This window comes from Pristiophorus japonicus, chromosome 4, assembly GCF_044704955.1.
Source record: "Pristiophorus japonicus isolate sPriJap1 chromosome 4, sPriJap1.hap1, whole genome shotgun sequence".
Taxonomy (NCBI): domain Eukaryota; kingdom Metazoa; phylum Chordata; class Chondrichthyes; family Pristiophoridae; genus Pristiophorus; species Pristiophorus japonicus.
In genome coordinates, this window is record NC_091980.1 from 45,173,020 (window position 1) to 45,200,007 (window position 26,988).

Genomic DNA, 26,988 nt, shown 5'->3' on the forward strand with positions numbered 1-26,988 from the left:
CACAGGCTGGAGAGGCACTCTTGAGACCTGCAATAAAAGACTAAGGTCACACTTTACTTTGAGTTCACAGTATCCAGTCAGACTCTTTATTCATACATAACAACTGGTGATGAGATACAGATGACGAACCCAACGATGCAGAGAATAGTGGGCATCCTGGAGAAATTTTCAGAGGGAGATGATTGGAAAAACTTTGTGGAGCGATTCGACCAATACTTCGTAGCCAACGAGCTGGAAGGAGAAGCGAACGCTGCCAAACAAAGGGCGATCCTCCTCACTGTCTGAGGGGCACCAACATATGGCCTCATGAGAAATCTGCTTGCTCCAGCGAAACCCACAGAAAAATCGTACGATGATTTGTGCAAACTGGTCCGGGAGCATCTGAACCCGAAGAAAAGCGTTCTGCACCTACAAGAGGTCTGACGGCCAGGAAATGGCAAGCTATGTCGCTGAGCTGAGATGCCTTGCAGGACATTGCGAATTTGAAGGACATTTGGAGCACATGCTCAGGGACTTCTTCGTACTTGGCATTGGCCATGAAGTGATACTTCGCAAACTTTTGACGGTAGAGACCCCAACCTTGAATAAAGCCATAGGGATAGCCCAGGCCTTCATTGCCACCAGTGACAATACGAAGCAAATCTCTCAGCAGACGAGTGCTGCAACTAGTATTGTGAACAAAGTGATGTTGTTTTCAAATCGCAACGTACAAGGCAGGCCCCACATGCATGCAGCTGCACATCCGCAGATGTCTGAGTCCACCATCAAGGGTGATGAATGCAAGGCCATTAACACCTTGTTGGCGCTGCGGGGGTGATCATTGTTTCCATTCATGCCACTTCAAAGAGTACGTTTGCAAGGGCTGTGGAATAATTGGACACCTCCAACATATGTGCAGATGAGCTGCAAACCCTGCTAATCCTGCAAACCACCATGTTGCAGAGGAACTCAGATCCACAGCGGATCACGACGAACAAGAGCATCAGACCGAGGAGGCAGAGGTATATGGGGCACACACATTTACCACAAAGTGTCCCCAATAATGCTGAAGGTTGAATTAAATGGACTCCCGGTGTCAATGGAGCTGGACACGGGTGCGAGCCAGTCCATTATGAGCAAAAAGACTTTCGATAAATTATGGTGCAGCAAAGCTTCAAGACCAGTCCCGACTCTCATTCGCACTAAACTGAGAACTTACACAAAGGAATTGATTCCCGTAATTGGCAGTGCTACTGTAAAGGTCTCCTACAATGGAGCGGTGTACAAGCTACCCCTCTGTGTGGTACCGGGCGATGGTCCCACGCTGCTCGGCAGGAGCTGGCTGGTAAAGATATGCTGGAACTGGGATGACATCCGAGCGCTCTCGTCCATTGACGACACTTCGTGTGCCCAGGTCTTAAACAAGTTCCTCTCGCTGTTCGAACCAGGCATCAGGAAGTTCCAAGGAGCAAAAGTGCAGATCCACCTACTTCAGGGGGCACGACCCATCCATCACAAGGCAAGAGCAGTACCGTACATGATGAGAGGGTGAAGATCGAGACGGACCGGCTGCAATGAGAGGGCATCATTTTGCCGATTGAATTCAATGAGTGGGCCAATCCGATTGTTCCAGTCCTCAAGGGAGACGGCACCGTCAGAATCTGTGGCGAATACAAAGTAACTATCAATCGTTTCTCCCTGCAAGATCAATACCCACTACCAAAGATAGACGATCTTTTTGCGATGCTGGCGGGAGGAAAGACGTTCATGAAGCTGGACTTGACCTCGGCCTACATGACGCAGGAGCTAGAGGAATCATCGAAGAGCCTCACCTGCATAAACACACACAAAGGCTCTTCATTTACAACACATGCCCATTTGGGATTCGATCAGCCGCAGCGATATTCCAGAGAAACATGGAAAGCTTACTGAAGTTAGTCCTGCGCACGGTGGTCTTCCAGGATGTCATCTTGGTTACAGGTGGGGACATAGTCGAGCATCTGCAGGAGGTTCTTAGTCGAGTCACCCACGTGGGGCTCAGGTTAATACGCTCTAAGTGCGTTTTCCTGGTGCCTGAAGTCGAGTTCCTGGGGAGAAGAATCGCGGTGGACGGCATCAGGCCCACCAATTCGAAGACGGAGGCAATCGAGGATGCACCGAGGCTACAGAACATGATGGAGCTGCGGTCGTTTCTGGGACTCCTGAACTACTTTGGTAACTTCTTACCGGGTCTCAGCACACTGTTAGAACCACTGCACACCTTACTGCATAAAGGAGATGAATGGGTATGGGGTAAAAGCCAAGAAAATGCCTTTGTAAAAGCTAGAAAATTGTTATGCTCAAACAAATTGCTTGTGTTATATGATCCATGTAAGCGTTTGGTACTAGCATGTGATGCGTCGTCGTATGGGGTTGGGTGTGTATTGCAACAAGCTAATGAATCTGGGAAATTGCAACCGGTTGCTTATGCATCTAGAAGTCTGCCTAAGGCTGAGAGAGTCTACAGCATGATTGAAAAAGAAGCATTAGCGTGTGTTAATGGGGTAAAGAAAATGCATCAATAACTTTTTGGGCTCAAATTTGAATAGGAAACTGACCATAAGCCACTGATATCTCTTTTTTCCGAAAGTAAGGGGATAAATACGAATGCATTGGCCCGCATCCAGAGATGGGTACTCACGTTGTCCGCATACAACTATGCCATCCGCCATAGGCCAGGCACAGAAAACTGTGCCGTTGCTCTCAGTAGGCTGCCATTGCCCATCACAGGGGTGGAAATGGCACAGCCCGCAGATTTAGTCATGGTAATGAAAGCATTCAAAAGTGAGCAATTACCCGTCACAGCCCGACAGATTAGAACCTGGACGAGCCAGGACCCCTGACTGTCACTGGTAAAAAATTGTGTGCTTCACAGGAGCTGGTCCAGTGTCCCAGTGGAAATGCAGGAAGAGATAAAGCTGTACCAGCGGTGCAAAGATTAAATGTTTATACAGGCAGACTGCCTTCTGTGGGGTAATCGGTTTGTGGTCCCCAAGAAGGGCAGGGACACTTTCATCAGTGATCTCCATGTTACTCACCCAGGCATTGTAATGATGAAAGCGATAACCAGATCCCATGTGTGGTGGCCCAGTATCGAAGTGGACTTCAAGTCCTGCATGCACAAATGTAACACATGCTCGCAGTTAAGCAATGCACCTAGGGAGGTGCCACTCAGTTTATGGTCTTGGCCCTCCAAACCGTGGTCCAGAGTTCATGTCGACTATGCAGGCCCGTTTTTGGGTAAAATGTTCCTTGTGGTTGTAGATGCGTACTCCAAATGGATTGAATGTGAGATAATGTCGGCAAGCACGTCCGCTGCCACCACTGAAAACCTGCGGGCCATGTTTGCCACGCCTGGCCTGCCTGATGTCCTCGTGAACGACAACGGGCCATGTTGCCAATTTAAGTTAATCGAAGGGTTAAGTCATGGCAGGAGAGCTCGGACATGTACTATGTGGGAAGTCAGGAACACTTCCGGTGTCCCTGACGACTACGTGTGCGAGAAGTGTATCCGCCTCGAGCTCCTGACGGACCACGTTGCGGAGCTGGAGCTGCGGGTGGATTCACTCTGGAGCATGCATGATGCTGAGAATGACGTGAATAGCACATTTAGTGAGTTGGTCTTACCACAGGTAAAGGGTCCACAGCCAGATAGGGAATAGAAGATCAACACAAAGAGCAGTGCAGGGAAGGTAGTGCAGGGGTCCCCTGCGGTCATCCCCCTGCAAAACAGATACACCGCTTTGAGTACTGTTGAGGGGGATGACTCATCACGGGAGAGCAGCAGCAGCCAAGTTCATGGCACTGTGGCTGGCTCTGCTGTACAGGAGGGCAGGAAAAAGAACGGGAGAGCGATAGTGATAGGGGATTCAATTGTAAGGGGAATAGATAGGCGTTTCTGCGGCCGCAAGTGAGACTCCAGGATGGTATGTTGCCTCCCTGGTGCAAGGGTCAAGGATGTCTCAGAGCGGGTGCAGGACATTCTGAAAAGGGAGGGTGAACAGCCAGTTGTCGTGATGCATATAGGTACCAATGATATAGGTAAAAAACGGGATGAGGTCTTACGAGACGAATTTAGGGAGCTCGGAGTTAAATTAAAAAGTAGGACCTCAAAAGTAGTAATCTCAGGATTGCTACCAGTGCCACGTGCTAGTCAGAGTAGGAATCGCAGGAGAGGTCAGGTGAATACGCGGCTTCAGAAATGGTGCAGAAGGGAGGGATTCAAATTCCAGGGACATTGGAACCGGTTCTGGGGGAGATGGAACCAGTACAAACCGGACGGTCTGCACCTGGGCAGGATTGGAACCAATGTCCCAGGGGGAGTGTTTGCTAGTGCTGCTGGGGAGGAGTTAAACTAATATGGCAGGGGGATGGGAACCTATGCAGGGAGACAGAGGGAAATCGAAGGGGGGCAGAAGCAAAGATAGAAAGGAGAATAGTAAAAGTGCAGGGCAGAGAAACCCAAGGCAAAAAGCAAAAAGGGCCACATTACAGCAAGATTCAAAAGGGGCAAAGTGCGTTAAAAAGACAAGCCTGAAGGCTCTGTGCCTCAATGCGAGGAGTATTCGGAATAAGGTGGATGAATTAACTGTGCAGATAGCAGTTAACGGATACGATATGATTGGCATCACGGAGACATGGCTCCAGGGTGACCAAGGCTGGGAACTCAACATCCAAGGGTATTCAGCATTTAGGAAGGATAGACAGAAAAGAAAAGGATGGCGTTGCTGGTTAAAGAGGATATCAATGCAATTGTAAGGAAGGACATTAGCCTGGATGATGTGGAATCGGTATCGGTGGAGCTGCGGAATTCCAAAGGGCAGAAAACGCTAGTGGGAGTTGTGTATAGACCACCAAATAGTAGTAGTGAGTGAGGTTGGGGACAGCATCAAACAAGAAATAAGGGATGTGTGCAATAAATGTACAGCAGTAATCATAGGCGACTTTAATCTACATATAGATTGGGCTAACCTAACTGGCAGCAATGCGGTGGAGGAGGATTTCCTGGAGTGTATTAGGGATGGCTTTCTAGACCAATATGTCGAGGAACCAACCAGGGAGCTGGCCATCCGAGATTGGGTGATGTGTAATGAGAAGGGATTAATTAGCAATCTTATTTTGCGTGGCCCTTTGAGGAAAAGTGACCATAATTTGGTAGAATTCCTTATTAAGATGGAGAGTGACAAAGTTAATTCGGAAACTAGGGTCCTGAAATTAAGGAAAGGTAACTTCGCCGGTATGAGGTGTGAATTGGCTAGAATAGGCTGGCAGAGGATACTTAAAGGGTTAACGGTGGATAAGCAATGGCAAACATTTAAAGATCACATGGATGAATTCAACAATTGCACATCCCTGTCTGGAGTAAAAATAAAACTGGGAAGGTGGCTCAACCATGGCTAACAAGGGAAATCAAGGATAGTGTTAAAACCAAGGAAGAGGCATATGCATTGGCCAGAAAAAGCAACAAACCTGAGGGCTGGGAGGAATTTAGAATTCCACAGAGGAGGACTAAGGGTTTAATTAAGAAGGGGAAAATAGAGTACGAGAGGAAGCTTGCTGGGAACATAAAAACTGACTGCAAATGCTTCTATAAATATGTGAAGAGAAAAAGATTAGTAAAGACAAACGTAGGTCCCTTGCAGTCAGATTCAGGTGAATTTATAATGCGGAACAAAGAAATATCAGATCAATTGAACAAATACTTTGTTTCTGTCTTCACAAAGGAATTTGCAAATAGCCTTCCGAATGTACTAGAGGACAGTAGGTCTAGTGAGAATGAGGAACTGAAAGATATCCTTATTAGGCGGGAAATTGTGTTAGGGAAATTGATGGGATTAAAGGCCGATAAATCCCCGGGTCCTGATAGTCTGCATCCCAGAGTACTTCAGGAAGTGGCCCTAGATATAGTGGATGCATTGGTGATCATTTTCCAACAATATATCAACTCTGGATCAGTTCCTATGGACTGGAGGGTAGCTAATGTAACGCCACTTTTTAAAAAAGGAGAGAGAAAGCGGGTAACTATAGACCGGTTAGCCTGACATCAGTAGTGGGGAAAATATTGGAATCAACCATTAAGAATGAAATGGCCCATTTGGAAAACAGTGACAGGATCGGACCGAGTCAGCATGGATTTATGAAAGGGAAATCATGCTTGACGAATCTTCTGGAATTTTTTGAGGATGTAACTAGTAGAGTGGACAAGGGAGAACCAGTGGATGTGGTGTATTTGGACTTTCAAAAGGCTTTTGACAAGGTCCCGCACAAGAGATTGGTGTACAAAATCAAAGCGCATGGTATTGGGGGTAATGTACTGACATGGATAGAGAACTGATTGGCAGGCAGGAAGTAGAGAGTAGGGATAAACGGGTCCTTTTCAGAATGGCAGGCAGTTACTAGTGGGGTGCCGCAGGACTCAGTGCTGGGACCCCAGCTCTTTACAATATACTTTAACGATTTGGATGAAGGAATAGAGTGTAATATCTCCAAGTTTGCGGATGACATTAAACTGGGTGGCGGTGTGAGCTGTGAGGAGGACACTAAGAGGCAGGGTGACTGGGACAGATTAGGTGAGTGGGCAGATGCAGAATAATGTGGATAAATGTGAGGTTATCTATTTTGGGGGCAAAAACACGAAGGCAGAATATTATCTGAATGGCGGCAGACTAGAAAAAGGGAGGTGCAACAAGACCTGGGTGTCATGGTTCATCAGTCATTGAAAGTGGGCAAGCAGGTACAGCAAGCGGTAAAGAAGGCAAATGGTTTGTTGGCCTTTATAGCTAGGGGTTTTGAATATAGGAGCAGGGGGGTTTTATTGCAGTTCTACAGGGCCTTAGTGAGGCCTCACCTGGAATATTGTGTTCAGTTTTGGTCTCCTAGTCTGAGGAAGGACGTTTGTGCTATTGAGGGAGTGCAGCGAAGGTTCACCAGTCTGATTCCAGGGATGGCTGGGCTGTCATATGAGGAGAGACTGGATTAACTGGGCTTTTATTCACTGGCATTTAGAAGGGTGAGAGGGGATTTCTTGGAAATATATAAGTTTCTGACGGACTGGACAGGTTAGATGCGGGAAGAATGTTCTCGATGTTGGGGAAGTCCAGAACCAGGGGACATAGTCTTAGGATAAGGGGTAGGCCATTTAGGACTGAGATGAGGAGAAACTTCTTCACTCAGAGAGTTGTTGACCTGTGGAATTCCCTGCTGCAGAGAGTTGTTGATGCCAGTTCATTGGATATATTCAAGAGGGAGTTAGATATGGACCTTACGGTTAAGGGGATCAAAGGGTATGGAGAGAAAGCAGGAAAGAGGTACTGAAGGAATGATCAGCCATGATCTTATTGAATGGCGGTGCAGGCTTGAAGGGCTGAATGGCCTACTCCTGCACCTATTTTCTATGTTTCTATGTTTCTATGTTTCACCAGTGCCGAGTTCAAAGAGTTCTTGTCCCGTAATGAGATCAAACATGTTACATCTGCCCCGTTCAAACCAGCATCCAATGGTCAGGCAGAGAGAGCAATGCAAACCATCAAGCAGAGATTGAAGAGGTTAACTGAAGGCTCACTGCAGACTCGCCTATCCCAAGTCCTGTTTAGCTACCGTACGAGACCCCACTCGCTCACTGGGATTCCACCCACTGAACTGCTCATGAAAAGGGCACTTAAGATAAGGCTCTCGTTAGTCCATCCTGACCTTCATGAACAGGTAGGGAGCAGGCAGCTTCAACAAAGTACATATCGTGATAGCGCAAATGTATCACGCAAAATTGAAATCAATGATCCTGTATTTGTGTTGAACTATGGACAAGGTCCCAAGTGGCTTCCCTACACTGTTGTGGCCAAAGAGGGGAGTAGGGTATTTCGGTCAAACTTTCAAATGGACTCATCCACCGAAAACACTTGGACCAAATCAAACTCAGATTCACGGACTATCCAGAGCAACCCACATTGGACCCTACCTTCTTTGACCCCCCCAACTTACACACCAGTGGCAACCGACACAGCGGTTGACCACGAAGCAGAACCCATCACCCACAGCAGCCCAGCAGGACTCACCACACCAGGCAGCCTAACAAGGCCAGCTGCACAGCAGTCCAGCGAGGGCCCAACAAATGATTCACCAAAACCAGCATTTGCACCAAGACAATCAACCAGGGAAAGAAAGACCCCAGATCGACTCACCTTGTAAATAGTTACACTATTGACTTTGGGGGGGGGAGTTGTTGTTATATATGTAAACCTGTATATACCTTGTGTAGCCACCAGAGGGCTCATCCCCTGGAGTCCCAAGGGATCCCACAATCCCTTGGGAGCACCTGTACTTAAGGAGGCCTCACAGGCTGGAGAGGCACTCGTGAGACCTGCAATAAAAGACAAAGGTCACACTTTACTTTGAGCTCACAGTATCCAGTCAGACTCTTTATTCATACATAACAGTTACATCCTCAAAGAACTCCAACAAATTTGTCAAACATGATTTCCCTTTAATAAAACTATGCAGACTCTGCTTATTGAATTATGCTTTTCCAAATATCCCGCTACTGCTTCCTTAATAATGGACTCCAGCATTTTCCCAATGACAGATGTTAGGTTAACTTGTCTATAGTTTTCTGCTTTTTGTCTGCCTCCTTTTTTAAATTGGGGCATTACATTGCGGTTTCCCAATCCGTTAGGACAGCCCCAGAATCCAGGGAATTTTGGTAGATTACAACCAATGCATCCACTATATCTGCAGCCACTTCTTTTCAGATCCTCGGATATAAACCATCAGGTCCATGGGACTTCTCCGCCTTTAATCCCATTATTTTACCGAGTACTACTTCTTTAGTGATAGTGATTGTTTTAAGTTCCTCCCTCCCTATAGCCACTTGATTATCCACTATTGGGATGTTTTTAGTTTCTTCCATCATAAAAACTGATACAAAATATTTATTCAACGTCTCTGCCGTTTCCCTGTTCTCCATTATTAATTCCCCAGTCTCATCCTGTAGGGGACTAACATTTACTTTAGCTACTCTTTTCCTTTTTACGTACCTGTAGAAACTTTTACTATCTGTTTTTATATTCCATGCTAGTTTACTTTCATAATCTATCTTCCCTCTCTTTATCATTTTTTAGTCGTTCTTTGCTGGCTTTTAAACGTTTCCCAATCCTTTGGCTTCCCACTAGTCTTGGCCCTTTGTATGTCCTTGTTTTCGATTTGATACCATCCCTTATTTCCTTAGTTAGCCACAGATGCTTATCCCTTCTCTTACAGTCTTTCCTTCTCATTGGGATTTATTTTTGTTGTGAGTTACAAAACATCTCCTTAAATGTTTGCAATGCCCATCAATACTTTAATCTATTTTCCCAGTCCACTTTAGCCAACTCTGCCTTCATACCATTATAGTCTCCTTTATTAAAGCTTAGGACACTGGTTTGAGATCCAAATTTCTCACCCTCCAACTGAATTTGAAATTCAACCATGTTATGGTCACTCATTCCTAGAGTATCCTTTACTAGGAGATTATTTATTAATCCTGTCTCATTACACAGTACCAGAACTAAGATAGCTTGCTCCCTGGTTGGTGCCGCAACATACTGTTCAAGGAAACTATGCCGGATACACTCTATGAACTTTTCCTCAAGGCTACCCTGGCCAATTTGTTTTGTCCAATCAGTATGAAGGTTAAAATCGCCCATGATGATTGCTGTTCCTTTTTTACAAGCCTCCATTATTTTTTGATTTATGCTACTGTTCATGCTACAGGGAAAATTTATGGGCATACACTACATTGTATACATTATGAATAGAAACCAGATTAATTGCCTTGTCTATATTAATTTGAGTTATAAAACCCACTTTAAGAATAGAATAATTTGTAATTCATATTTCCAGTGCATTTTCAATCAAAACTGAATTTAGTTAAGTATTTTTACAGTTCTAATGCCCAAAAAATCAGTTAAGGCTGTTTGGTCATATTGTTTTACTTCTGTGATATCATATCAATGGAAATATATTGGGTCATAACTTGCTGTAGCAGGGCATTAAATGATGTCCGCCGTTAGTTAGACTTGCCTTTCCACGTTAATATTTTTATATTTTTTGAGTGCTAAGTTGCTGAAAGTTCAAGTGAGTGACCTAAGTGAACATGGCAACCAACAGGGTATCTCCTCAGATGAAAGGATTATGAATTTAACAATGCAAGGACTGAGAAGGAAATGTAAATTATAGTGGGTGCATTAAATGTCAAATCAGGTACAGAAGGAAAAGTAAAGGGAGGGAATGAAAGAAAGAAAGAAAGAGAAAATAGAGACAAAAAGGAAAAGTTAAGTATGAAAATTTAAACAAAAATTTTACAATTTGAAAATCTCAAGCAACAATTAAAATCTGAATGAATGAGAATCAACACTTCCTATGTTAATTTGCAGAGCCAGAGAGGTTGACTAGCAGTAACTAATACTTATGATTTCATTAAAAGGGTACTTAAATAGAAATGGACAAGTCTTAACTTTGTGTGGTGTAATAGAGTTCCCATTAGTGAACTACTGCTTCATCTAGTGGACTACTGTGGTAATACACCTACTGTGCAAATACAATAAAGGATCATATGGTAAACACGAAGACAGGGTTTCTGTATTGGAGCCATCTTGTAGGGTGTGTTTGTTAGTGATGTCATAAGAATATATCACATTGGCGAATGAGGATGCAATAATTGGATTCCCGAGCTGAAATTTTTGTTGGTGCATAATCCACCCAATCAATGGAGAGACTTTGAGAGGTTTTTTGTTTTGCAGAACAGCTAATAATCCAAGGTAAATTACAAGCATGTCCAGATGGCTCTTGGGTGAGTTTCATCGCGACTGAGAGAGTATGTGGAACAGTTAGAAATGTTTTTCACCACGAATAGTATCATCAAAGTCCCCGATGATGAAAACTGTAACCATGTGGCTTTAGAAAGGAAATGGGCTATTTTCTTCACTGAAGCAGGCCCCAAGGTGTATGAAACCCTGAAAAATGTGATTGTTCCCATCAAGACGAAGGGCAAGCCACTGACGGAGATTCTAACCAAGTTTGAAAAACACTATGATCCTGAGACCCTGGAAATTGCTGAAATTTATCGTTTTGGAATAAGATATCAATTAATTGATGAGGGTATCAGTGAGTATATTGTAGCTTTTAAAAAGCTATCCATGCACTGTCATTTTGGAAACTTTCAGGACCGAACATTGCGTGACTTCTTTGTTTGTGTGATGAAAACTGAAGAAAATTGTTGACAACCCCTAAATTGACTTTTGATTTATGACTGGAAATGGGGTGAAACTCTCAGAAGTATTGGTCGGCCATATCCATCAACATAGCTGTCTGACAAGCTAAACAAAGGCAGTTGGACTCCAAGGCCTCAGAAACTGGCCAAGGTATCAGTACATTGAAGTTGTGCTATCAGTGTCTGGGACAACACATTGCTCAAAGCTATCTATATGTGAAGGCAGAGTGTTTCTGCTGCAAGAAAACTAGGCATCTTGAAAAGGCATGCTGACTGAAGAGTAAACCGATGTTCAATGCTAGAAGTTAAAATCGCCAGACACTACATAGCATTGAAGAGCATCATCAGGACCACGAGAGTGTCTAACAAGGATTCTCGATGTATTGTCATCCAAGTAAACATTGTTGGAACCAGGATACCCATGGAAATTGACACTGGTACATCCATGAGCGTAGTACCGGAATCGCTGTATCTCAACAAGTTGAGTGATTTTTCAGTGGAGAAATTGACGATAGAGCTGCGAGGCTACTTAGAAGAGCAAATCTCTGTTGTAGGACATATCACCATACCAGTGAAATACAAGGATCAATTTCAGAGCTTGCCTCTCATGATAGTGGCAGGAGACAAGTCTGCCTTGATAGGTAGAAATTGGTGGGGATCACTGAAGCTGGATTGGAATGAGATTTTTTTGTGCAGAAACGAAATTTGCATTGAAAGATGACATCATCAAGCAGTATCTGAAGGTGTTCTCTGAAACAGGCAGTCCAATCCAAGGCTTCAAGATGAGTGTCAAGAGTGCAGAAGGACACTAGACCAGTTTACTACAAGCCAGGTCCCATACCATATGCACTCAAGAAGAAAGTTGAGCAAGAACTCAAAAGACTAGAATCTTAGAACACTATCTCTAAGGTAGATTTAATTAATTGGGCATCACACATTGTTGTTGTAACTAAGTCAGATAACAATGCTGATGCTACATCCAAGTTACCATCCCCATCACAAGTTACACCCAATAGGGAAGAAGTGTTCTATTTTTCATACATTGATGAGCTGCCAGTCATAACTGAAGAGATTGGTAGAGCAAAGTTATGTCAAAGCTGTATGATTATATAGCAAATGGCTGGCCAAACCAGGCATCAAAGAAAGATATTCATCCATACTTCGTTCGTGGGAATGAATTGTCAGTAGATAAAGATTGCATCATGTGGGGTGCAAGAGTAGTTATTCCAAATAAGTTCAGATCCAAATTATTAGGAGATCTTCATGACCAGCACCTGGGAATGTGCTTGACCAAGAGTTTTGCATGCAGTTACTTTTGGTGGCCACGTTTAGATAAAGATATAGAGTACATCGTTAGTCAATCTACAACATGTCAATCGGTAAGCAAGAAACCACCATTAGTACTCTTACAGCCATGGAAATGACCTCCCAGGGTGTGGCAAAGAATATATGTAGAGTTTGCTGAGCTCGAAGGACAACAATTGTTCATTGTGATTGATAGCAATTCAAAGTGTATAGAGGTGTTTCCGATGAGGAAAATAACAAGTAAAACACTAAAAAATCTGTGAAGATTGTTTTCTTCATATGGCCTCCCAGAAGAAATTCTGCCTGATAATGGGCTGCAATTTTGTTCGGAAGAATGCTGAGCAGAAACGGTGTGAAACATACCAAAGTTCCACTGTACCACCCAGTTTCAAATGGTGCAGCAGAATGCACATTACAAATTGTAAAACGTGCCCTCATCAAGCAAATGTTGTATCCAAATTCAAAGAAACGACAGTTGTCATTGAACCAAAAATTGGCAAATTTTCTCATTACTCATTGTAATACTCCTCATACAACTACTGGCAGAACACCAGTAGAGTTGTTTTGTAAACGACAAATACGAACCAGGTTCTCATTGTTAAAGCCAAACTTGACACAGTCAGTAGAATAGAAACAGTTAAGACAGAAAGAGAATCATGATAGAGGTAGAGTAAGAGAGAGAAGTGTGAAATTAAATCAGAAGATGAGAGTGAAGAACTATCACCATAAATGGTTAAAGTGGTTACCAGGAAGAGTAGCGAAGATATGTGGTCCTCGTACATATTTGTTCAAGATGTTTGATCATGGAAAGGTTAGGCTTATTCACATTAATCATATTTTACCTACACTTGTGAAAGGAATTGAAAGTTGGAATGATTCGATTATTTCTGATGAGTCACATAGTCTTGTTACAAGTAGAGTACCTGTAGCAAATCACACATCAGATGTACAAAAAGCAAGACCAAGAGAAAGTCAGAATTTAAATCTTAGTTCAATTCAGGCAGACAAACAGTCTGAAGTTGTAGAGAGTTCAAATGTAGATCAAGGGTTTCCCTTGCAGAAAAACTTTCCTCAGGCTCAGCCTAGAATGAATCTAAGTCCTAAAACAAGTTTGGAAAGTTATGTTTGAGTGCAAAGGTATCCTCTTTGAAGCAAAAAACTAGTGTTTAAATTTTATTTGTAAATATGACAAAATAAATCCATATCTTTTTTCTATATACCATGCAAGTTATGTATAATGATTATTTTGTTATGATTACATCTTCAATAAGGAGGGAGAAGTGTAACAAAGCTCCCCCTAGTGGACTACTGCTCCATCTATTGGACTATGGTGGTAATGCAACTACTGATGTAAATACAATAAAGGATCATGTCCCATGATGAAAGATTTTCTGTATTGGAGCCAACTTGTAGAGTGTATTTGTTAGTGATGTCGTAAGAATATATCACATATGGCAGTTTAGTTCGTATCTACCGCACAAATACAGTAACTTCATGCTGTTGAATGCATTTCAATGATGAGCATGACAGCGAGATGCTGTTTTCATGAACCTAACAGCAGAGCAGTGCAACTTGGACAGTGATTTTTGGATACTTGAGCTTAAATGCGCATCCGCCGCCTGCCTAAAGTTGATGTACCATTTGCGCGTAAATAATGGCGAGTGCCATTAGCCTCACCGTTATGTTGACAGCAAATCATCGCCCATTATTTGTACTGATACATCTCAATATGAATTATCTAATTTATGACTACACGAGTATAAGTTGCTGTGTGCACTGGAAATGAAAAAAAAATGTGCATATATACTATAAATACAGAGCTAATTTATATTACATGTGTTAAATATAGATAAGATATTGTACCTTTCATGTAGTACTTTGTATATATCATCTGGTATAAATATGTTAATTTGCATATGTTTAATTCTTCCTATTGGTAATAATTTTTGAATACAGAAATGAATATAGAATAACCTTATGCTGTGCTAATTTTTGAATACAGAAATGGATATAAAATAACTTTATTCTATCATTTGAATGTGAATTATTCCTGATTGATGGGGTTAGGCTGTATTACAGTTTCATTATTCATATATTTGTGTTTTCATATAAAAGAAAATATATAAATACAGAAGAAAATTCAATTACATGAACACATAAAGAAACAGTAGCCTACATTGAGGACCAAACAATCACACATTTTTGAACTTGGCCGGTGAACAGCAATTAGCAAAACTACAGCGCATTATGGTTCCTCATTAAGGCAGACCATAAAGATAGAACAGTAACACTTAATCATGTACCTATTAATAAAAAGATACAATTAGAAATTAACAACTGGCAGCTCATATCAGGGAATGCAGTTGACCCAGCTGTGTCTCACTGAATGCACAAGTGAGGAGATTGACCATCACAAAATTAGTTTTATTCACAGGAATGCTCTGACTGGTTGGTAAAAGTGGGCTGAGATTTGGTAAAAATTAGGTTGGTTTCCTTTTTAAATGCATAGCATAGTATCTTATGGCACTATATCTACCTCAGCTGTCTTTCACTTGCTTTGCAACCACTGTGGATTTGAGGGTGAATCAGGTCATTTCCAATTCAGCAAGACGCATTTTCCAGCTGAGAATATAAAATCTCTATCAGTCTCTGCATGTCTCCACTAGATGCAGGGTCAGAATGTGGACCCTTATTCAATGTGGATAACAAGATTTAGCACTCCATCACAGAATTGACAGATCTTGGGACAGTCCCAAAATACATGCAATTAATACTATGTACATAGGGCTAAATTTTATTTGTGTATTTTATTTCAAATGTTAGGTATAAAATCAAAAATTATGAAGCTAAAATTGCATTTTCTTTAGTCAGTCACAGATCAATAGACATTGGATTTTGTCTCTGAAGTTTTTCCACTTTTATCCAGGTCTCAAGGTCTTTCTCACAGTATGTTTCATTTTAAGTGGCAATCACTTCTATGGGCATTAATTCTAAGAATATATTAAATGTGTCGCAGGACTACAGTAACATACAAATTGCAAAACATTTCAAGGCACTTTAGAAGAGGGTAAGCCAGCAACACTGAACAGAAGCTAGGGATGGAGGCCTAAGACATGATCGGAAAGCTAGGGAGGATTTTACCAATCTCAGCAGGTTCGTGTCATGTAACGTTGCTGGCGAGTCCAAGCCTCGATGTTGGCTGCAACCCGCTATCCAAAACTGATTTTCCCTGATTGGGCTTGTTAAGCCCACTCAGTGCATTGCCCGGCCAATTGAAGGAAGCGGGTCTGATGAAGTCACCCGATAACGCATCATCAGCAGGTTTCCTTAAAGGGATCATGCATAAATTTAGTTTGACAGTTGTGCTGTCAGTGTTCTACAGCATTGAAGTGCTGCAAACACTGACAAGTACTGCAGAGAGGTGCAGGGCTGCACCCAGGCTCCTATATAACTCCCTCCATATGCTTATGGAGGGAGTCACATAATGCAGGGAAGTTCTCTTCCCATCCAATGGGCAGAAGAGACTTCCACAGGAGACCAACACATTGCACAGGAGGGCACAAATAGAGCTGTCATCAGGAGGCGCAAACCTTACAATGATCTCAGTGGATCATGAAACGTTACTGCAAAGCGCCAAGTGAAATAAATCTGTCCATGGTGATGCCATCCTTGGTGCCCTGGGCAGCAATGTGGTCAGGTGTTGATGCCTTCTGTCCTGTGCAGCATCAGTTGATTACGGCAAAGGTTGGTGTTATTTTGGTGCTGCTTGTGTTGGGGCTGATCGTGGTGGGATTCTGATAACCATTTTTTTAAAGATTGGAGCATCTTCATAGATTTGTTTTCAGAATTAATCATAAACTTGTACAGGAAGTATCTTTTGATGACCATTTTCTCCAACTATGAATTTGTCTATCACCAATACAAGAAATGCTTGGGACAGTAAGTTCCTGGCAACAATTACAAAAGTAAACAAATTGATTAACCTTCTCTTAAAACCTGCTCTTTCCTAAAAAATATCACCAGCACAGTCATCTGCTCAGACACAGGTAAACACTAGTCATAAAAGGGGACCGATTTTTTATTTCCAGACAGCAGTAATTCAGTTGAATTCATTTTTAACGTGTTTATGGCAAGGTTCCAGAAACTTATGTCAGAATTGTGCCTGGCAGGAACCTCTGTGCTCCGTCCTTTGGCGGACTTTTCAGGGACAGGAGAAGTTTCTCTCATTACTTTTGGAATTGCATGAGGGCTTATCAGGGTCAGAAGGATGTTCCGTCGTAACCACTGGTATGGCAAGCTGGACTTCCAGTCCCAGAAAAATACCTGATTTAAGCTGTCCGTGTGGCTCTCTCTGTAAGAAAGCTGTCTAATAATTAACTGTCAGAAAAAAATGAGTCTTCTCTTCAGGAGTCCAGGCTATGTCTCTGGCCTGCACCCCCAAGCTGGGTACCATTCAATCTCCTGGTACTTTTACTTTCACCAGACTTGTCAGAAGTTGGAAATGCGGAAACTCCCAAATGAAAAAGCTCCTGACCATAGGCCCACCACTCCTGCAACGATAGCCTTGTTTAGGGCAGGTGGGGGCCCCTCCCCTTAAGGTAAAATGGAAACTCTGGGGACCTAGATGTATTCAGGTACCAACCTAATATGCTGCCCTTCTGCTGCATTCCAACCAATATTAGGACAGGAATGTGCCACTGTGAATTATACTTATTGTTACTTCCCTTTTCCTGCTACTGCATTACTTACATTTATATATCAATTTATCTTGAGGTAGAATGTGTTAGTTGGCTTTGTAAATCATCCAAAACAAAATATGTTGGCTTTGTAAATCATCCAAAACAAAATAGGTTTCACGCAGAGTTGGATTAAGAATTCTCCAGACACTCAGCGCCAAGAATATTTGAAGCCCCTTCACACCCCTTACAACCCTATCCCCCGATCCATTAAAGCACAAACATGTAGTAAATCTCATGAAGAATATTTAGATACTGCATTAGTAATAAAGCAGATCATGCCACAATATGATATGCTTAAATGAAAGTTTTTAACTTTACCACGAGCCTATATTACCCTGTAGGCCTGCGTGTTAATCTGCCCCTGGTTTCTGATGAGCGTGTGTTAGTGGCAGTTATCTATTATAGAGGAGTCCGAGCAATATATATTCCATCAGAAGCTACTTTACAGAGAATATTAATGTTAGATTTGAGAGTGTGTAAGTTTTATCTAATCAATGGCCATTGTGTCTGTCTATATAGTCTAGCTTACATTATTATGATTGTACTGAATTATAAAAGCAAATGAATGTTTTGCCTAACCATAGTGAACTAAAACCAAGTATACAAAACCTTATAAAAATATATACTGACTATGTTATTTCCGGGTAATTGGTTGTGGATTATCATTGTATGCATTTACATTAAATACATCACAATTAGTAATCCTTCAGTGTAACCAGCAACATACATCATCTACCTAGGATGTATAAACCATCAATGTCTGCCAAGACATAAACCACCACCAAGTGAGACTTAAAATGCAAATGCCTACCCCCAATCGATCTATATCATAAATATTGCAAATATATGACAGTAATTCTAAAACTACATTCTCATCTTCGTATTCAAGTTAATAGCTACAAACTATGCAAATGTCATCCAAATACCACTTGTAAATTTATAAAGGTGGTCTATTCCCAATTCATCAACAATATCTCTCTTGACCAGACTTTAGGAAGCATGAGAGTAACCCTGTGAAGATTTCACAAACATTTTCCTTTCCTCTGCAGGGAGGTGTCTGCCTATGACTTTGCAGCATGGCTAAAATGGGGAGTTCAGTGGAGCAGGGAACTAAGACTGCAGCCCATCAGTCTTTGAAGCTGTCCCTCAATGCCTACTATTATATGAAATTCACACATAAAATTGTTTTCTAAATACTATCACCATGTAGAATTCCAGTTTACATCCCATGTATACCCATTAAAGAGAATTCAAATGAAAAGACCCCTTCCCATCCAATATCATTGAGTCTCAAGGAAACAGAGAAACAGAGTCCTTCTCATTCATTATAACCACATCACTTAAATGGATCAGCCTGAAAGTAGGCAGTTGTATAAAACTGCAATTCCATGAAGCACCATAATATTCCACTCCAGTGAATACAGAAGAAATACAGTTGATTTAAGGAGGTTTCTTCCACAGGTAGACACCATTATTCAACAATGGTAGGGAAGAAAATGGAGGGAAACATCTACTGCTACAAGACTAGAGAGGTGAATATTGTTCTCTAGAAACTAGCACCAAATAGAGTGATGACAAGTGTCTGGTTTTAGTGTAGGTAATGAAAATTAATGACTTTAATTAGCCATAAATAACTTTGATTAAACTATAATTATTATCTGTATGCTAATTTATATTACTTTCTCACAGCACTATAAAGTCATTGCATCACCTTACCTATGACAGTACCCGATAAGGACCTAGAACAAACTACCAAATGGTATTTTCTCAATTTCATACAAAACTGCACCTATTTGTTTAATCAAGCACGTTCCGAAAGAACGACCCGCAATGTTTTCGAGAGGTTCATGTTGTGTCAGAAAGGTTTCTTCTCTCACCTCATTGTGTACAAGAGCGTCCCGTCTTCAGTTATCCTCAGCAGTTTGTTGGGCATTGTCATGTTATGCGCCACGGATTTTTTCCCATTGTGGAAAAAGGTGTCTGGGGTCCAAATTCTACTGGCCATCAAATTATTTAAACGTAGAATGGTCATGGGCCCTTTGAATTTCAACCTTTCGTCTTCCCAACTCTGGCGAAAAAACACGTCTATTGTGTATTCCTGCAGAAATGGACAGATTCCAGAACTTTACATTCACGCAATCTCTATCATTTGAATAGTACAGGAGGGAAATAATAACCGTAAGTTAGAGCCGAATAATTGAAACACATCAAACGTCTGTCTTTTACAAATAATTCACTGTCAGTTGCATGAATTTCCATAATAACCATAGGTAGAGTGCTAGATGTTTAATAAGACACCATTTCTGAGTTTTGAGAACACCCATTTCTCATCTATGTCACTGCTTCTCACTGAATCTTTTGACGGAATATGAATTATTAAATAATGTTTCGTGTATTAATGGTGAACACATTAGCTTCGTGGATTCCATTGACTGGGTTGCTAATATATGCGTGATTACTGCCATATCCTTTTTGGAAACAGCAGGACATATTAAATATATATGAAAAGATATGAATTAAATTCATATTCCTCTCTAAAAGCTGACACGTTGCATCAGCTTAGATTAGTTCATAATGCCTGTACTCCTCACAGAACAGGAACATTTGATAAATGCTACGTTTCCTGTTAGACATTACGAAAGCAAAATCGGCGCTAGCAAAACCTTTATTCAAAGGTTCCACACTGAACGGTTCAATAAAAAGGGAGAGAAATAATATGTCATAATTAATTCATGTTTTGATGATTGACAGTGGTGGGTTTTATTACAAATCAAGATAAAGCTGACACTTACCATATCTGTATCTGAGACGGGCCCAAAACTCGTTACGTAGATGTCAGTCTTGACTTGTGTGATACGCTCTGATGAAGGACCAAATTAGGGTAGTTATTGTCTATCCAAACTTCTGTCTGCTTCAAGCTACCAGCAAGACTATCCTGATCTGGTAGCTCTATTGCTTTTGAAAGTCTATTTCAGATTAATCACAAAATATTCAAACGTTCCTCATTTCTGTGATTGTAAAAGTATTTTAAGCAATGATTGCCATCAATCATTTCACATCCTCTCAAAGTTATTAAGCATGCAATTGTTATCAAAGCTAAAGTTAATGATGGTGGTACATCGATTGAACAGCAATCCTTGTCTATCCGCAACTTTGCAACGTATAAATGTGTTCAAATATTTAAAGTATAATATATGCAAGTTATATTTTCTCTAGAAAAGAGAAGGCTGAGAGGTAACCTAATAAAGGTCTTAGTAGAGTCGATTAGATGTTTCCACATGTGTAAACTAGGGGTTATAAATATAAGATGGTCACTAATAAATCCAATAAGGAATTCAGAAGAAACCTCTTTACCCTGTGAGTGGTTAGAATGTGTAACTTTCTATCACATGGAGTAGTTGAGGTGAATAGCATATATGTTTTTAAGGGAAGCCTAAAGGGGGAAAGAAATAGAAGGGTATGCTGATAGTTAGATGGAATAGTGAGGGAGGAGGCTGATGTGGAGCCTGTAACTCCCTCCCAACAGCATTGTAGGAGCACCTTCACAAAAGGACAGCAGCAGTTCAAGAAGGTAAGATTTAAAGTAATTGGTTTCAAGGAGATATGAGGGAAATGTCTTCACCCAGAGGGTGGTGGGGGTTTGGAACTCACTGCCTGAAAGGGTGGTAGAGGCAGACACCCTCACCACATTTAAAAAATACTTGGATGTGCAGTTAAAATGCCATAACCTACATAACCAAGAGCTGGAAAGTGGGGTTAGGCTGGATAGCTCTTGGTCGGCTGGCGTAGACACAATGGGCCAAAACAGCCTCCTTCCATGCTGTAAATTTCTATGATTCTAAGGCAGCTCACCACCACCTTCTCAAGGGCAATTAGGGATGGGCAATAAATGCTGGCCTTGCCAGCGATGCCCACATCCCAGAACAAATAAAAAAAACAATGGTATAGACCAGTTGTGCCAAATGGTATGCTTCTGTGCTGTAAGCTGTGGCTCAGTGGATAGCACACTCACCTCTGAGTCAGATAGTTGTAGGTTCAAATCCCATTCCAGGGACTTGAGCACATAAATCTAGGCTGACACTCTAGTACAGTGCTGAGGGAGTGCTGCAATGTTGGAGGTGCCATCTTTCAGAGGAGATGTTAAATCAAGGCCCTGTATGCTCCCTCAAATGGATGTAAAAGATCCCATGGCACTATTTCAAAGAAGAGCAGGGGAGTTATCCCCCGTATCCTAGCCAATATTTGTCCCTCAATCAACATAACAAAAAGATTATCTGGTCATTATCACATTGCTGTTTGTAGGAGTTTGCTTGTACACAAATTGGCTGCCGCATTTCCTACATTACAACAGTGACTACACCCCAAAAATACTTCATTGACTGTAAAGTGCTTTGAGATGTCCAGTGGTCGTGAAAGGTGCTATATAAATCCAAGTCTTTCTTTCTTCTGTAAATTCTAAGTAATTCCAGATCACAGACTTTGAAATCATACAGGTCAATGACACCATAAATGCAATTAAATATATGCATTGAATGTGATATTTGCAATTAAAAATAAACATTCAACATAAACAGGCACATCTGTACCTAAACCCAATTATACCAAAATATTAAGTGATAATTTAAACAATAAAATTTCATTTATTTTCCTGGCTGTTTTGAAAAAGTTGAGGATATTGCAAATTCCATATGTCCCTCTGGTTAGAAGGCTGGTTAGATTGGAGTAAAACGTTCGATTTTAAAGTAACAATGGATGTGTGAAAATCAGTCTCAAATGTGTTTCTCACTGCATTGACCCTTGTCTTATTTTTAATTAATAATTTCAAGCCGTGCTCTGGATTTACTACTTTATACCATGTAATATGATCTACATATGTAATGTTGCCTCTCTGTTGCCACCTTTCAAGAGTGAAGCATTCATCTTTCAGTCTTTCCTGATAATGTAATCTTCTGGCACTAGGGATTAGCCTTGTGGATGTTCTTGTAGCATCTCCATTGTGTCTCATTAACCACAACTGAACACAATATTCAAGGTGGGGTCTGACCAGAGCATTGCACAGTTTCAGCATGGCATCCTCTGATCTATATGCCTTTGATTTAGCAATAAAATGCATTGTTTTGTTTGCTTGTTTGATTGCTACTCCGCGATCTCTGCACATGTTGATCGCTGTGTTTACCAACACCGTTCGATCTCCTATTTCATCTACTATCCAGTTCTACCCCACCCATTTTCTTCCAATATACTTACCCAATCCAATTTCATCTGCCATAGTTCTCCATTATTACAAACATACAAAGAGGTAGTACCCAACAACGTTATAGTAATTCTTGCCAGTACCCGGTGCTAGTGTTATTATTGCTAATATTAACTAGCACTTGTGCGATTGGTCTTGTTATTTGCAATGTAGCTAGCAATGATATGCTGAATCTGACGAACAACTTGTGTTTTGTGTCTCCGCCTACTGCACATGACAGAATTCCAGTGCGTATCTGTCTCATTTACTGCACCATATGCTACTGAATGCCCCTTTACAGACCTCCTAAGCCTGGTCTCAGACGGTTGTCATATCCATCCAGAAGACTGTCAAGGATTCTAGTGAAGATTGTGATGTTGTTCTTGGCTTCATCAGACATTCCAAAGCTAAGAGGGGAGAAAAAAACGAGCCAGATACATGGAATTAAATATTAACGGATCCTCCATTACCTTGCCTTCTTTTCTAAAATCGACCATTTTGGAAGATACCATGCAACGAGAAACCCGCGCAGATCATGCACGTCAGTAACAGTCACACATGATTGCATATCGGAGAAACATCTATCATATGCTTCAGTCAAATTTTGGTGTCTTGCTTATGCAGTTACTTTGCTTCGCAAGAGACTCAAAATAACCAAAACTTTAAGAAAAGACAATACGGCATCTTTGCATTTAGAGACGAAAAAATATGAAGTTTACACAGGAAATTAATTTCTGTTTTAGGAGGTGAGATTGAGAAGTAATCATGGAAAATACAGCGTTTTTTTTAGTAGGGAACGACCGATCGTAATAATTGTATTTATTATATAACTGCACGCATTAAGATGCACGGATTTTAGTAAAATCACTGTCGAACATAAGATGGGTCAAACACTGCCGTGCCTCCTTCATTAAAACAGTGACTACACTTCAAAAGTACTTCATTGGCTGTAAAGCACTTTGGGACGCCCTGGGATGGTGAAAGGCGCTATATAAATGCAAGTCTTTCTTTTTCCTTCTGGCAAAAAATGTTGGAACTAAAACGTACAGGGAGCGGAGATTAACTTTTTGGAATGATTCCTGGTTTACTTCTTGGCAGTCCTTGTAGTTTGACAAATATCACTTATTAAGATACTGAATGTAATTGAAAAAAGCACGAAACAGTTGAATCGTCTGACTTTCAAAGCTAACAATTGTTATATCTTTTTTTAAAAGCTTACACACCCACCTCCACTTTAGTTTCATAAATTAATATAGGGGCCTTATTCTGATTGCGATCCTATTTTCATTACCCTTAGTATTGTCATATTAGAAACGGCCATGTAAATAATTTTGCTTCAACACATAAACATGTTGTGGCCAGATATGTATATTTTCGAGTTTTTAAAATCGCAACTGACACAATTTCTCAGTCAAACAAAAACTAAAGACTGAAAGAAACAAGAAAGTCTACAACAACAACAACTTGAATTTATATAGCGCCGTCAACGTAGTATAACGTTCCAAGGCGTTTCACAGGAGTATTACAAGACAAAAAAATGACACCGAGCCATATACGGAGAAAATAGGGCAGGAGACCAAAAGCTTGGTCACCTGCTCTATCGCAGCAACTGCAGTTAGATTCTTAATAAAATATTTAAACTCTTTAAGTCCATGTTTGCCTCTCTTATCTATTATAGAAAGAGCTTGCTTTTATATAGTGCCTTTCATGATCTCAGAACCTCCTAAAGTGCTTTACAGCCAATAAAGTACTTTTGAAGTGTAGTGGCTATTGTAATGTCGGAAACCATTGAACCAATTTTGGTACAGCAAGGTCCCATAAATACGATTGAAAGAAATAACCAAATCATCTGTGTTAGGTGTTCTTTGAGGGATAAATGTTGGCTATAATGGGAATAATTCCCCTGCTCTACTTCAAATAGTGCGATCTTTCACCTCCATCTGAGGAGTAACAGTGGCTTAAATATCTTATCCAAAAGACAGATCCTCAAACAAAGCAATACCCGCTCTGTACTCAATAAAGAACCAGCCTGGATTGTCTGATTAAGTTAGTATAATCTTATCTGCGACGTCTCTTACATTTAAGAAGAAAGTTTATTCTCAAACTTCTGGGAGCATCAACAATAGATTGTTAGTTGCAGTGATATTTATTTTGTATTAATTACACAAAATAATAGATATTAGCCCTAAAATGTTAAATCACGACTTAATGGAGATCAGACCTGTTTACATTTGGAATTAATTGATACGAAATGGAGAGTAATAGGAACATATTCCAGCTAATTGTAGGACATGAAATATTTCAAGATAATATTGATTGACACTATGCTAAAAATGGAGAGAAGCTACAAAGATATTCTTAGCGCATATTGTGTCTTGTTAGTAATGTACATTATATTAGATTTATTGAACTGCATGTTTGCAAAGAACTTTCCAGTTTGGAAGTTGGTTTGGATAAGTCACGTTTTATGTCTATTATAATTAAAAATGTTAAACAGGGGAGTAATCGACGCCACATTGCAAATAATTGGTATATTAAAAAGTGACTAGAATCCAAATTACTTGTATAGGTTAGTGTTATGTATGTGCATTATATATTATGCATTAACTTGTCAGTGTTCAGGAACAGTGATGGAAGAGAAACTGTGACAAATCAAATGACCTTTCACAAGGGGTATTTGCAAGTCACGTGCCATGCCTTAGAATGCACTATTGTTTTATGAATCTCACAAGAACAAACTATACAACAAAAACTGACACACCGACCCAATGAATAAGATCACCGAGTGATGTGTCACATTCTTGTCAGGCTGCAGGCTCTATTTGTTGCCTTGAGCTGGTACATCACTTTTATTAAAGTGCGGAAGGAGATCTAATCTGATCTGGATTATATGTTGTAATGAATTCTTTACACTCCAGAAAGGCCTTCTTTCGTGGAATACTGTACACCAACTCCATCTACAGGCCATGGGAATACTGGCAACGGAATAAAGTCTCAATATAAATTATAGTTTAATGCCCCAGTCGGTTACCAAAAAAAACTAATTGTGCATTTATTTCAAACTGATGCTAAAGTTGAGCACACCGACATCAGATCCACAGCTGTGTCTGTCTGTGTATGTGGGAGGAAAAATGAATACATATGAATATATGAATTATATATATATATATATATATACAAAGCATGTTTCTACCTGCCGAAAACTGGCAGTCAACATAACAAGTGTGAGTTGCTTAGCTCCTTTAGAAAGTTTGGTGGAGGGAATCCTACATTTATTCGTACATGAAAGGCCATAAATTGCTCTCAACCATGTTCAGTTAGACAATTTCCAAAAGGTTGTATTTGAGTAACCTTTCATGACTCTTATTCGAGGTTTCCCGACAACGCAGGTCCCTTCTTCAGGTGGTAAAATGGTCGACTGGTTTTAAGAAAGGAAAATACGAGATAGCGACAAGTCCCATTCCCTATGTTCTATATAGTATAAGGAACAGTTATACACCACACCGATTAATTACACCGATGCGTGCTCTCTATTTGTTCTTAACATGTTAATGATATACTTTTACTGTTGCATCACTTGGATGCGAAGTGATGTTACCCCGTCGTTTTCTGGAGCCCACCTTTTACACAAGATTGCTTAGGGAGTTTATGGAAATAATTGCATTGCTTTTTTTCCTCTCCCCGCCCCCTTCAACACGGCCAAACCTCCTGTAACTCGGATTTAACTCACATTATTGAGCGCGGCGCCACTATCCTGAAATGACAAAATGGTTATCATGAATCGCTAAAAATAGAAAGAAACGCAGTCATTCGCACTCATTTACGATAGGTAAGTTAACACGATAGAGCAACTGGAGAGGCTGCTCACCTTGGGCGGAACGCTGCGTTTAGGAGGAGAAGGCAGAATGTCGCTGATACGCAGCTATTGAGAGCAGTAACTCGCCCCATAGCAGATCCACAAAGCAAGCACTCTGATAAATAAACGACACATCAGTAAATAAATAAATATATAGAGATATACGCAACAAATGCACACAAACACATAAAGTTACTCTTCCGAGTCCACAGGTAACCCCAGCTGAAAGGAGATATATCGCTATACAACATTCACTTTCCGTTTGAAATTAAATATTCAGAAGCCATGCTTTGAAATATGTATCGTCAAGGTTTTCACAAGGCTGCCGAGAGTGCGATAGGCGGAGAGAATGGCGCAAACCTGTGTAGGTTCGCCCATAGAATTATTGAAAATAAATAAATAAATATGTACATATACTGGCATCACTTTAGTGGGAGGAGGACAAGGGCACTCCATATAGTCGAATAAAAACGCCGAGTTAACCCTTGTTGCATTCGGCAGTCTTACTTTACACTGTCGTTTGATACAGCCACAATATCACAATTGTCTTACTCTGATTAAGACATGTGGCTGTTATTACAAAGAGCACCTGACT

At 40.9% G+C, this 26,988-nt stretch overlaps 1 protein-coding gene across 1 annotated transcript in view; it reads right to left on the bottom strand.

Annotated features, from left to right (window-relative positions):
- LOC139262043 (gamma-aminobutyric acid receptor subunit alpha-1-like) overlaps positions 1-26,485 on the bottom strand; it is a 57,175-nt gene extending 30,690 nt beyond the window's left edge. Inside the window, exons 1-4 of the mRNA XM_070877207.1 lie at positions 26,406-26,485; positions 22,841-22,944; positions 20,097-20,164; positions 19,182-19,402 (exon numbers count right to left, since the gene is read on the bottom strand). Coding sequence (XP_070733308.1) covers positions 19,182-19,402; positions 20,097-20,164; positions 22,841-22,944; positions 26,406-26,485 — 473 coding nt within the window. The remainder of the gene's footprint in view (positions 1-19,181; positions 19,403-20,096; positions 20,165-22,840; positions 22,945-26,405) is intronic.
- Between the last annotated feature and the right edge of the window lie 503 nt (positions 26,486-26,988).